Source organism: Cervus elaphus, chromosome 5, assembly GCF_910594005.1.
Source record: "Cervus elaphus chromosome 5, mCerEla1.1, whole genome shotgun sequence".
NCBI classification, from domain to species: domain Eukaryota; kingdom Metazoa; phylum Chordata; class Mammalia; order Artiodactyla; family Cervidae; genus Cervus; species Cervus elaphus.
The window spans coordinates 100,553,105-100,566,683 of NC_057819.1; the positions used below are offsets into that span (position 1 = coordinate 100,553,105).

The following is a 13,579-nucleotide window of genomic DNA, read 5'->3' on the forward strand; positions in this document are numbered from 1 at the left end:
CAAATCACAATAAAAATAAAAAAGCTCTTGGAATCCTGTCATTTCAACAGAATTAAACCATTTTCATTTTTAAAACTTGCTCTCAGCCTTTGTATCCATATATAACTTGTGTATCAATGGATATTTTTCTTCATGGTTCTTAGCATTTCTGATTACTTTTTTTTCCCTCCCACTGTGGAGAGAAGAAACATACACTTTCTTTGCTATATGTTGTATCTTCCAGCTTATTCACACTGTTTGCTGAGTGCTCTGACATGCTTCTAGGGTGGCAGCACGCTGTCATCCTCTAATCTCTCTTCATTATACTCGTAGGTTAGTTCTGGCTATTTATTCCTGGATCTCTGTTGTCATCTTTCTTTTGTTCCCTGTTTTGCTTTAATACCTTACGTAATTTATTCATAAGTGGTGCATTAAAGTTGAACTCGGAGTCCTGGTGTTATTTACCCATTCAGCAGACAGTTTGTCTTTTAAGGTGTCATTAGAATTTCTGCCATTCTCCACCAGCCCCTGTGTACTTTTATGAATGTTTCATCTCCTATTTCTTTGCCCTATTTTGCCACTGACTTCACCTGGAAGCCCCGTCCTCCTCTGACATCCTCCTCCACTGAGAAATCAAGGCTATCTATTTACACTTTGTTTTCTTCACTTCCCTTCTTTTAGTATTCTCCTTTTATTACCTGTGTTCTTCCTTTTTGTCTCCGTGAAAGTATCACATTCCTGCTCATGGCTAATTTTGTCCCTCTGTGCTTTGCATCTCATTGCCTTGTCATCTTTATATCTCCTTTATCTTCCGCCTTTTACTATATATTTTGATATTTATATGCAGTATTTATGTATACCATATTATGTAACATATATATATATATATCAGTTCAGTTCAGTTGCTCTGTGGTGTCCACTCTTTGCAACTACATGGACTGCAGCATGCCAGGCTTCCCTGTCCATCACCAACTCCCGGAGCTTGCTCAAACTCATGTTCATTGAGTTGGTGATGCCATCCAGCCATCTCATCCTCTGTCGTCCCCTTCTCCTGCCTTCAATCTTTCCCAGTGTCAGGGTCTTTTCCAGTGAGTCAGTTCTTTGCATCAGGTGGCCAAAGTACTGGAGCTTCAGCTGTCATTGTTTCCACTGTTTGCCTATCTATTTGCCATGAAGTGATGGGCCCAGATGCCATGATCTTAGTTTTTTAAATGTTGAGTTTTAAGCCAGCTTTTTCACTCTCCTCTTTCACTTTCATCAAGAGGCTCTTTAGTTCCTCTTTGCTTTCTGCCATAAGGGTGTTGTCATCTGGGTATCTGAGGTTATTGATATTTCTCCCAACAATGATGATTCCAGCTTGTGCTTCATCCCGCCTGGCATTTCGCATGATGTACACTGCATACAAGTTAAATAAGCAGGATGACAATGTACAGCCTTGATGTAGTTCTTTCCCAATTTGGAACCAGTCTGCTGTTCCATGTCTGGTTCTAACTGTTACTTCTTGATCTGCATACAGATTTCTCAGGAGGTAGGTAAGGTGATCTGGTATTCTCATCTCTTTAAGAATTCTTCACAGTTTGTTGTGATTCACACAGTCAGAGGCTTTGGTGTAGTCAATAAAGCAGTAGATGTTTTTCTGGAACTCTCTTGCTTTTTCTGTGATCCAGTGGATGTTGGCACTTTGATCTTTGTTTCCTCTGTGTAATGCATAATATGTGCTGGATGAAGCACAAGCTGGAATCAAAATTGCCGGGAGAAATATCAGTAACCTCAGATATGCAGAAAGTGAAGAAGAACTAGAGAGTCTCTTGATGAAAGTGAAAGAGGAGAGTGAAAAAGCTGGCTGGAAACAGTGGCTGACTTTTTTGGGGGGCTCCAAAATCAGTGCAGATGGTGACTGCAGCCTAAGTAAAAGATGCTTACTACTTAGAAGGAAAGCTATGGCCAACCTGGACAGCACAGTAAAAAGCAGAGAGATTACTTTGTCAACAAAGGTCCATCTAGTCAAGGCTATGGCTTTTCCAGTGGTCATGTATGGATGTGAGAGTTGGACTATAAAGAAAGCTGAGCGCAGAAGAATTGATGCTTTTGAACTGCGGTGTTGGAGAACACTCTTGAGGTTCCCTTGAACTGCAAGGAGATCCAACCAGTCCATCCTAAAGGAAATCAGTCCTGAATGAATAGTCATTGGAAGGACTGATGGCTGAGTCTGAAGCTCCAGTACTTTGGCCACCTGATGCAAAGAACTGACTCATTGGAAAAGACCCCGATGCTGGGAAAGATTGAAGGTGGGAGAAGGGGACGACAGAGGATGAGATGGTTGGATGGCATCACCGACTCAATGGACATGAGTTTGAGTAAACTCCGGGAGTTGGTGATGGACAGGGAGGCCTGGCGTGCTGCAGTTCATGGGGTCTCAAAGAGTCGGACACGACTGAGTGACTGAAGTGAACTGAACTGAATGCGTAATATATAAATGTTAGATATAAGTATATCTAACATTTATATATTACGCATTACAGTTTTTTAACCTTAAAAGCAAAAATAAAAGCAGCTATTCTTTCCTTCTACCCTGTGTCTCTCTCTAACTTTCAGTTTGTCTCTTTCCTTTCCAGCCAAGCTTTTGAAAGCTCGTCTCCATGAATTGTTAGTATTTGTGATAGCAAACTCGCTCCCCAGCTAGCCTCGTCTGGGCTTTTGTTTCCTGCTCACCCCACTCACATTGCTCATTGATGATCTCAGTGCCGTCAAATCCAGTGAATGCTCCTCTGTCCTCGTTTTACTTGAGACGTTCGACACTGACTTTCTTTGAAACGCCTTCTCTCCTCTGCTCTTCTGGTGCTGTGTCGTGTGTGCCTCGCGTCTTCCTGCCCATGCCTCTTTGTCGGGTCTTCATCTGCCTGCCCTTTCAGTATGGACTTCACTCAGAGTTCTGACCTTAATTTTCTGATTATCTCCTTCACAGCCATGACTTCATCTCCTGCTTGGTGTGGATATTGTCTTAAATCTGATTTCTAGGCCATTGTTTTTGAGTGCCTGGCCCAGTACTTGTATTAGGTTGTCTCACTGATGCCTGGGATACAACTTGTACCTATTATGTGATAGATCCTCACTTAATATCTGAATGAATGTTTTGAATATGGGAAATTAATGGCTCTCAGTTTTTACTGTATGTGCCTGTTTAATAAGATGCTGAAAAAATGCTTATTTAGAGCTTATCCAACCTCTTTTCCTTCTTTTGTTGTTATTTTACTGAATCATGACGCTATTCTTTTAGGAAAGGAGAAGAGAAGGAAGTTTCAGTCTGTTTTTGTTGCTGTTTCTTAATAGCTCTTATTGAAATTATGGGAGGAGGGTTCTCAGAATGAAATATGTTAGCTGTGAATTTAATTTACCAGTGCATTCCAAAATCCCTTAGTGTCAAGGATAATAGGATTGGAATGTTTTTTGCCCTTTTTTTTCCTCATGGATTGTAATCCCCTTCCTTCTCTCTCTCTCTTTTTTTGCAAGGAGAGGGGTTTGATTTGGCAAAGTGTTTGTGGGAAGGGGGAGTTGGTGATACTTGTGTGTGATGGAAATTGATGAGAAACTTCTCTTCATGTCATCTGTCGGCTTGTAGAGGTTGGCACTGGCCAGGTGTTGTGGTGACAGGTGCTAAGCAGGCACTCAGTTTAGACGTAAATGCTAAAGGGCTGGTGTCATTTTCAAATGAATTGTTTAATTATAGGCAGAGGGTGTAGACGTTTTACAGTGTGCTCTCAGAAGCAGAATAGAATTTAGCTTCATCTGAGGCGTTGTAAATGCACTTATCCATTCTGATATACTGGAAACTAACATGAAGCCCTAAAGAAAGAATTGGCTACTTTAAAAAGTTCTCAATTGATGTTTTTGCATTCTTTGTAATGCTTGCTTCCAAAACATATGCACAAACATATGCACACACCCAACCAGCCAATTAACAGTCCAGAGGTCAGAGGGAAGAAGAGTGGATTAGGGCCAAGGGACCTGGGCTCCATCTCTGTCTACTGTGCCACGTTTCTCTTAGTTGTAAGGTGAGGACTATATCTGTATCCCTCAATAATACTGAGAGGGATAAATATTCTGAGTTCATTAGAAAGGGAGCCAGTGTGAATATCCCCTCTTCCTACTAGAAAGGTGATTGATAATGGCTTAAATAGCCACCATTACCAACTGTGAGAATAAAGTTTGAGTCTTGAAATAGAAATGGTTTGAAATGCAGATTTTTATGTGCTGCTACTATTTTGACAACCTAATCATTCCTTCTTCCTTTTTAGGCTTTAGAATCCAAATTAGCAGCTTGCAGGAATTTTGCAAAGGACCAAGCATCACGAAAATCCTATATTTCAGGGAATGTTAACTGTGGGGTGATGAATAGCAATGGCACGAAGTTCTCTCGATCAGGGCACACGTCTTTCTTCGACAAAGGGTAAGTTTTGGAAACTCTAAACGTTAATTTTTGGGTTAGTGAAGTTGCGTATTATTAAGTTAGTTTATTGAACTTTGAAAAGATAAACTCAGTTTGATAAATCTACCTGAATGAAGTGTTATCATTCAGATCTTAGGGGATGTGAAGTCTGTTATTGTCTTCTAGTCCCCATGGAGTCTGTTGCCCTGGGAACCCTGACTCTGAAGCTTCTATCCTGGGAAGCAGACTCTTGAAAGGCAGCCAGGGATTAAAGATGAATGTGATATGGTCCTTGTGTTTGCTCAATGTGATTGCAGAATGGTAGACTCTTGGCAAATATTTGCTAAGAGTAGAAGAGAACATGGTGATCACGTTATGTGTGAACTCTTCAACAAACCTTCTGTCTGAGGATTTTAGAAAAATATGACCACTGGATCCAAGTACAGTTTAGGACATAAAAAGTTTTGTAGGATGTGAAGATATTTTTTGGGGAATTGAGAATTAAAAAGTTGTCATAAGATTAAAGCAGCAATACATTATTAATGCAAAAAATTTTTGGTGCAGAATATATAAAGTAAAAATACATGTCATCTGTTTTCACACTATTTTCCCATCTTTACAGTTATTCATGCATTCATCTATATAGTTAAGCACGTAAAATCATCTTTTGCATCTGCTCTGCTTTTAAAAACTTATGAAATACCTTAAATACTGCTCGCAGCATGCCTGTGGTGACTGATACTGCCAGTAGCTTTCTGTGTCAGTACATATTGTTCTACTACAATTAAAGGGAAAAAAAAAAAAACAAACCCACAAAACACTGCATGGTTATACTGTTGTATGGGTGTGCCTTAGTCTAGGTAACTGGTTAGAGCCTGTGGTCTTGAATGTTGACCTTGTGACTTAAGGTGGCTGACAGTGGAATTAGCAGCTGAGGCACCAGTGGTCTGTCTTTGCTTTGAGTTAGAGGGGCCACAGGTTCTTGTTCTGTGAAAGCAATATAGAAATCTTCATAGTTTCTTAAAAGGAACTAATATTTTCTGCTTTCCTCAGTGACAGTGGTACATTTGTAGAGAACCTGATTTTTTTTAAAATTTATTTTATATTGGACTATAGCCGATTAACAATGTTGTGATAGTTTTAGGTGGACAGCAAAGGGACTGCACCAAACATATACATAGGTCCATTCTCCCCCAGTGGAGGACCTGATTTGATAAGTAGTCCACTCTATAAAGCTTTTTGTTGTTCGTCCTTGTGAAGTGGAATATTCTGGTCTCTCTCTCTCCCTCAAGAATTCTACCTCAAAGTATGTGTATTTCATTAGGGAGCACATTCTCAAATAATATATAAATCAGGGCTTTCTTTACACACATTTCATTAAAAGCCCATTCTATAATGTCAACGCATATATAAATCAGAACTTTATTTTAACCATTGGGGCTCCCTAGTAGTGGTAGGAATAAAATTAATATTCCTTAGGTTTAGGAGTTTCAGGCAACCTTGAGGAGTGCCATTTTTATACTATAATGGTAAGTGTGAAATTAGAAGGTAGATATATTTACATTAGAGGTGGTATTTCCCCAGAACAATACAGGGAAAGTTTAAGGAAGTCTTCATGAGTGTTGGAAATAGTGCCTAATGGTTTTTCCTGGAGCTTATAACTACTTCGTCTGTCAGTTATTCGTCTGTCAGGAATATTTCTTAATGGGCCTTGGGTCCCTTGTGATGTGAGAACAGGCAAAACTGTAAATAGATTGGTCCGGCAGATGCCTTTGCAAAAAAATAGTCCTTAGAACAGTCATGACGAAGGAGGCATAATATCATCAGTTCAGGCTCACCATTCTGTCTTCTTACCAGGGCAGCGATTGCGCAGAGAGGAACCCTGTCTAGGCAGATGGCAGAGGATTCAGGGTCACCTGAAACCAGGAGGGGCCCTGGGCACTGTGACAGAGCCCCTGTCCCCTGAGGAGATCCTAGGTGTAGGATAGGCTTTCTGTCCTGAACTGAACCTGGAAATATGCTTCTTCATAGAAATAGTTACAGGTGATGATTAGGATTGTGGAGGACCTGATTAAATAGTACAGAGTTTTAATTTTATTCTTTCTATTAAGAATAAATATTTTTTTGTGGACTGGCCTTTTCTTAAGTGTTGAGTTTGTATGGTAAACAGATGGCACACGCACACTCAATATGAACCTATTGTTGCCCGAGTTGTGTGTATCTAGTTGCTGTCTTCCTGAGGATAACTCTTGGGTGGGTTTTGCAGTGTTCTTACTTCCTTGATGCTTTGCTTTGATTCTGGCTTCCTTTTGGCCGGCCTGGCTTTTTACCTTTGGCCTTCCTTCCTGCTGACCTAGCGACTAGATAATAACCATGATGGCTTATACCTGTTGCAAAAGGAAGGGGTAAATATCCCCACTCCCAACTCCATTATTGCATCTGACTGGTTGAAAGAAAAAGTGCCAGTTCTGGTAAAAGCGTAGCTTGTAGTTTCAGCTTGAGAAGAAGCTTCCATTGGAGGAAAAGCCTTTGGCTCCGGAAGTTGCCTGGCATGCCTTTCACTCCTAAGGAGTCTGTGGCACTGTTAACTGTAGTTTTCCTGACGCTCCTAGGAGCCCACAGAAGCATTGTTTGGGAGAGTTGGTTTGCATGAGTGTGCAAGTATATGAGTGTACGTGTATGCACTGTGCCCTCCTGCCTCCCACAGAATCCTCAGATGGGTGAGTCTTGACCACATAAACATAAAGCCGCCTTGTTATATATTGCTTTATGGGTTATGAAAATATTGTGTAAGTTCTGCTTAGTGGAGGGCTTCTTGGAGTCAGGATTTTGTCTAGTCTGTGTTCATGTCACCAGTTCCTAAAATGTGGGTTGCTGGGCCTGTTTCTCCCTGTGTTGCTCTGCTTCTTCCAACCTGTACCAGCTGTTCACATCACTCATCCATAAAGACACTAGTTCACAGGTAGCACAGCTACTTGAGTTCCCCCAAAATGTTCATTTTCCTCCGTAGCTTTTATTTAGTTTCTTATGCCCTAATTTTGTAAGCTAGCGTGATTTCTTTCAGGCTGTGTGTAGGCAAGCGTAGACTAATTTTAGGGCATAATGTGAAAATAGTATTGTATTACTGTTTAATGTTTTTTCCTTTTTTTATTAGGCAAGAAAAAGTCATATTTCCCACGTTGTTCATGGGTAACTGAATTTCTTTGCTGTGCTCTTTCATTCTTAATCGTGGTGTGTGGTGGAAGACGCATACACATTAACAGACCGGGTTTACTAACTGCATGGTGCTGACTCTGCTTTAACCAGCTTCCAGCCCATGAGTGAACGAACGTTCAAGTTCTTGTTTGGTTTGACTGTGTACATTATTACTAGTTTAGCTGTGCAAACAAAAACAAGTGAATGGTAGTGGTCTTGGGGCGGTTGTCAATGGGCTGATGTACTCCTGTACAGGGTGCTGTAGAGAGGATGCCAGCAGTCTGGGGTGGGGGTCAGGGTCACTGCCAGGCTCTGGGACCACATTTGACTGCCTCCATGGGCCTGGGGTGCTTCCTATTACCCCGTGTCTTCTGTTTTCTCAGCACTAGTGATAGTGGATTCTTGCTGTGTGGGGCCTCTCCTCTGTGCTCATGCTTATGTTCCCCAGGACAGTGGAGTGGTAGCTGGGGACACGTGTGTAAAATCTACCTTCCTTTTGAGGAACGTATGTTTCAGTCTGCAGAGCCTGGGCTGAGGACTGGAGCTGCGCTGGGCTTCCATGTCTCCTAACTGGATGGACGGGTCTGGAGTGTGCCTGTCTGCTCTCCTGAACTAGCTGTGGCGCCTCTGTTCCTTGTCTTTCCTGCCCTCTCAGGTGAACTGTCCTTGCTCTGGCAGATTTAGTCCCCGGGCTTTATCCATATTCTGTTAATTTTATTGTCCTCCCAACTAGCTACTAAACCCTTCTTTCAGTTCTTCTGTTGCCATTTACATCTGACCTTCATTCCTTGTCCTAGCTGGATTTTCTATTTTTCAGACTCTTAAACTAGAGTCTTAAACTCTTAAACTTGTGGTAAGATCATGAAATTTCATAGCTTCTGGAACTCTTTTTACATAGATCATTCCCAGATCTGTATCTCCATCCTTGCCCGTTCTTTCTCGTTCGGTCTTGTGTTGTCCACTGGGACATTTCCCTTCGGCTTTTTTGCTGCTCCCTGAGACCAAATGTGGTGAGTATGGAGGTGTTTCTTCTCTCAGAAACCTTTCCTCATCGCATACTTTGCACTTCCCTCAAGGGACTTCAGACTGAGAATTCTCCCTTTGGGTTCAGCTTTCTTCTGGTCTTTTACTTACTACTTCTTGACGCAGAGAGATCATAGGGAGGACCCTGCTGGATTGTTGTTCTCTCTTCCACCGAACTTTCAAAGTCAGAATATTTCCAGCCACACAGAGAAGCTACTTACTTAGTTTCTTGGTTTCTTTTCATATTTTGGATATGTATATTTTTCCAATAAGAGCTGACCTGCATTGGGAGCACCAAGTTGGTTGCTCTTGGAGCTTCTCAGACGTCCTTGGGTGGGAGGAGGCTGGGAAAGGATGCTGGCCTGGGTATGTGGAGGCAGGTTGTGGGCCCAGGTCCCCAGTGACAGGCTCATGGGGTGAACTTGGTGAACAGTGGACCTTCTGCTTTTATTTCCTTGGCAGTATAACAGTGGGGATGAACTTGACATTCCTTAAAGGTCCATTGCACTTGAAAATGCAGAAATCTCAGTTCTAAACCTACATGTGGAGCCATGCTCAAATTTGTTGCTTTTGCCTGCCCTGTGGAACAGAGAGGTCAGGTTCTTCTTGACACCCAGCAGTGCTTCCTTCTGCCGAGTTTTGGGGGTTGTCTCTAGCCCTGCCTGCTGCTGTGCTCTGACGGGCTGGGAATCTGATGGTCAGTGTTCAGGGCTGAAGCTCTTTGTGAGGCTGCCTAGTTCTTCCTGAGGTTCTAGGAGAGGCAGGCTCGGGGACCAGGCAGACAAATGGCTGCTTCTGCGAGCGCAATAATGGCATGTAGAGTCTCTGTCCTCAGAAAAGAGGCACAGGCCTCTTGGGAGGATGGAGAGGGATGATTTCAATTTTAAATGTGATGAAGCTCAGAGATCAGACCTCCCCAGCCCAAAGAGATAAGAGAAAATTCTGAGTGTGCATTGCTGAGGTGGGGAGAGAGAACCCTTGTCAGAGCCCCTCCCATTGCTCTTGGCCTGTGTGGGAGGCTTGATTTCCAGCTCGAAATCTACACTCAGGTTAGTTTCTTCAGAGTAGTCAAGGGTCATTAGTCCAATCTCTTTTCATGCCTGTTTCTCCATGAGATTATCCTCACCTCCACAGTGTATGAAACCGTCATCTTCGTGGAGAATGTGTGTCTGTGTTTTGTTTTGGTTAAGAGAATCTCTGTCCATGAGTCTATATTCAACTCCCTGGGCCCCTCAGATGAGTAGGCCGGTGCAGACAGTGGTGGGCACGTGTGGGGCAGTCCAGCCCCTTGCTGTTGGCTGCATCTCCCAGGCTGTGAATGAGACCCATTTCCCTAGGAAGTTTTTCAGTACGGAAGGGCTGCAGTGGCTTCCTGAGAGGGGTTCCAGGCCTTGCACTCACTCCCTCACTCCTTCCTGCGGCTGCACTGCCGGGGGGTGGGGCAGGGTCCTGGCTGCGGGCACTTGTGTGGGCGGGGCTGGTGTCTCCTGAGCCTGCAGAGAAGCCTCCCTATCTGGCTTGCTTGCTGAACCATCTAAAAAAGTTATTTTTCTCCCCCTTACTTAAGATATTCATGTACATTGTAGGAGATTTGGAAAACAAAGAAAGTACAAAGTAGTAGATAAAATTTACCTACAACTCAGAGGGAAGAAAAGTAACTACTGTTAAATTTTCCTTTTATGATATATGTGAGTGTGTGTGTATATGTGTGTGCATCCTCAAACATTCTAGATTTAGCTCTGTGGATAGCAGTGTCTAGCTATATACGGGGTTATAGCCCAGAATGTATGCTGTTAATTTTTTTCTTCATATTGTTGAGCATATCCAGTTTGGTAACCTGCTGCTTTTTACACCTAGCATTAATTGCATTCGGAATATTTTTCATGCTGTTAAGGACTCTGAAATGTATTTTTAAGGGCCGTGTAATATTTCACTGTTTGGTTGTACCCTTTTTAGCTGGTTCCCTACTGGTAGACATTTAACCTGCTCTGTTGGGAAGTGAGTCAGGGCTGCGGCCACCATGGCCAGTGTGATAAGGTTGCCAAGAAGAGAGTCATCCCATTGCTGTGGGACTGCGGGGTGCTCGACACCACGTTCTCCTTTGGGCCATCAGGATTCTGCTTGGGGCCAGGAAGAGGAATAGTTGAAGAGAGCAGATGAATTATGCTGTGTGTCGAGTGATTTTAAATGACAGTCTCTTTCTCTTCCCCTCCCCTTCTCTGCTCTGGTCACCCCCGCAGGGCAGTAAACGGCTTTGACCCGGCTCCTCCTCCTCCTGGTCTGGGCTCCTCGCGCCCGTCGTCAGCACCGGGTATGCTGCCGCTCAGTGTGTGAGTGCCCGGCCTCCAGGTGGGGGCTCCTGCCCCCCTCCAAGCACCAGGACACCCACGCCTCACCCCTCGGTGCCTGGGCCCAGCTCGTGCCCCTCCGCCTGCCTCCCCACGGCTGGCAGAGGGCAGACTGCATGCAGTGGCGGCTGCTGGGCCCGGTCTGGCCCCAGGACTCTGCGCGATATCAATACTGGCTATTTTCTCTTCTCGCCGTAGTGCCGTTGGTTTCACATGATTGCACTTTTGTGGGTCACAAGGTGATACATGCGTGTATTACTCGGTCACTGGATGCAGAAGTACCCATTCATCATAGCATCTCCTAGCCCCGCCCTGCTGTACTGATAGGATTTAGTTGTGTTTAGGACATTGCAGATATTCTAGAAGTTCTTCCCCAAATCAGGTCAACTTGTGGTCTCCTCCTGAGCTCCCAGCCAAGCGCCTCCAGTGCTGACGATCATGTGTCCCCCTCCCCACCCCCGGGTTGGGCCTGTGGCTGGCGAAGAGTCAGGAAGGCCACTGAACTAGGGAGCATTTTCTGCACCTTCTGGTTTTACTTTCTCAGTTACCATTCCGTAGACTTGCCTCCCCGAGCAGCCAAAGGCCCAGCTGAGATAGCAGGAGCTTTGGGGCCTGGGTGCTCTCAGGGCTGGGCCCTGCCGTCTCCTCCTCCACTGCCTCAAACTTGGGGGAGGGGGTGGCGGCCGCCCCCTCGGCAGCTCTCTGGTCCTTCAGTGAAATGACATCTTCAGAGTGCTTTTGTTTGGTCTCCAGAGGGCCTGTCCTGTTGTGTCAGGAAGGGTTGCGTGGCCTGACTCCAGCTCCAGGGGGCAAACTGACCATAAGTGGTCCTCCCTGTGCATCCTTTGATTACTCTCATGCTGCATTTACTGTTTACATTTGTTTTATTGTACATAGGTTTGTAAACATTATTGCCTAAGATATTTGTATATAACTTGGGCTTTGTAGCTTTTATTTATTCAGAACTCATATGGCATGTTAAAGACTTACGATGGTGTCCTACTCCGGGCAGCTGTATAGAGTCATCATGTGGTTAAAAAAATACTTCCCTTCGAAAAAATCTTTTAATGTGGAAACAATAAATTTCACAGAAAAAAATAAAAGGATTGAGGTTGCTTTATTGGGTTTCTGCCATCCTGCGAGAGAAGAGCCGGAGTGGCAAAGCCAGGTTCCAAGTTCACTTCCATTCTGACACGGGACACAGGATGGACAGCAACCATGGAACCGGGCATAGAAAATTCTGGTGGCCTTGGGATGTGTCTAATGTGCTGAGCGGATGTCTTCATGCTGATTTTTATCATTTTTTTTAAATTGAAGTATGGTCCAATTTTACACAAATTACAGGTATACAGTATTGTGGTTCACAGTTTTTAAAGGTTATATTCCATTAATAGTTACTGTAGAATACAGGCTATATTCCCTGTGTTGTACAATACGTCCTTGTGGCTAATTTATTCCTCAGGATGACTCTGGGTTCTGGTTTCTGCTCTTAGCTGTGATTTCCAGGAGCAGCCTGAGAATGGCCCCAGCCTCGTGCGGACCTCTGGGAGGAAGGGCCTGGACTTTGAAGGAGACGACTTGCTAAGTCCTGGAGTAACTGCAGTGGGTCCAGGAGACTGGTCCTCTTGTTGGGCTGCCTTTCACACAGCTGGTATTCTGGGATCAGAGGTTACTTGGGTCTGGGCTTCTCTCCTCATCCCTTGATGGAATTTGAGGAACAAGTAAACTCTGGGGGTCTGTATGACTGTGTCAGATTCTGAGCTCTGTTTATAGCAAAGAGCATAAACAGAATAGTTTTTGTCATTTTTAAACTATATGTAAATGAAAACTAAGTGATTCCAGTTTCTAAGTGAATAAACATTGAGGTGTAGGATACATTAAAATTTTTTTCTTCTGTCTGTCAGTTCGCCGGCAGGAATAGCTTTTCTGAGTTGTTCCTGGAGATTTCGTCATAAGCTGACCCACGAGAGATGCTTGCTCTTATGTGTGTGTGTGCTCTGCCCAGCCCTGCTGGCTGAGAGTTGAGAACTTCAAGCCTCTCACCAATGAGCAGTCTCCCAGCTTCTCTCCCAGCCATCATGGAAGGGTTGGATGAGGTCAGGGGTGTCAAACCTCTGTCTCTATGCAGGAGCCCCACATCTAAAGCACACACACAGAGCTGCTCTAGTTAAAGCGAGGATGAGTTCTGGAGCTTGAATCCTTGTCCCTGGCTCTCCGGCAATGTCTCAGTTCCTCCCCAGCTGTGGACTCCTGGGATCATCTCACCAGATGGCTGTCAGTTGTTACTCAGGCAGCGACTGGGAGTGGGGCCTGTGTGTTGTTCTCTGATGTCACCACTTTTGCTTTGGGTCCGGGAGAGCACAGGCCAGGTCTGTGAAGGCATGGTGGAGTAGGCTGCCTGGCTCACTTTGTGGGGGTAGAGTGGGAACTCCCTTGAAGTTCTGGTTTTGTTACAACTACAGCACCTTTGGCATATGACCCCCTGAGGAAGCTGCTTGATTCCCTGGGCTTCTTTCAGCTTTCCAGGTCTTCCTCCACTTATCGTGGGACAGTGTTCTGATAAATCCATTCATTATAAATTGAAAATGCATTTACTACATCTAACCCC

At 44.2% G+C, this 13,579-nt stretch overlaps 1 protein-coding gene across 6 annotated transcripts in view; it reads left to right on the forward strand.

Moving 5' to 3' along the window:
• Positions 1 to 12,854, forward strand: part of NDEL1 (nudE neurodevelopment protein 1 like 1) — a 45,910-nt gene extending 33,056 nt beyond the window's left edge. For 4 of the 6 annotated variants that reach the window (XM_043903800.1, XM_043903798.1, XM_043903801.1 and 1 more), the window contains exons 8-10: positions 4,275 to 4,426; positions 7,560 to 7,594; positions 8,117 to 10,776. In XM_043903800.1, the coding sequence (XP_043759735.1) occupies positions 4,275 to 4,426; positions 7,560 to 7,594; positions 8,117 to 8,211 (282 nt within the window). In that variant the 3' untranslated portion in view covers positions 8,212 to 10,776. Of the gene's footprint in view, positions 1 to 4,274; positions 4,427 to 7,559; positions 7,595 to 8,116; positions 10,777 to 10,863 lie in introns of those variants that run through there. The other 2 variants (XM_043903803.1, XM_043903802.1) reach the window with 2 other exon arrangements.
• Positions 12,855 to 13,579: the final 725 nt, after the last annotated feature.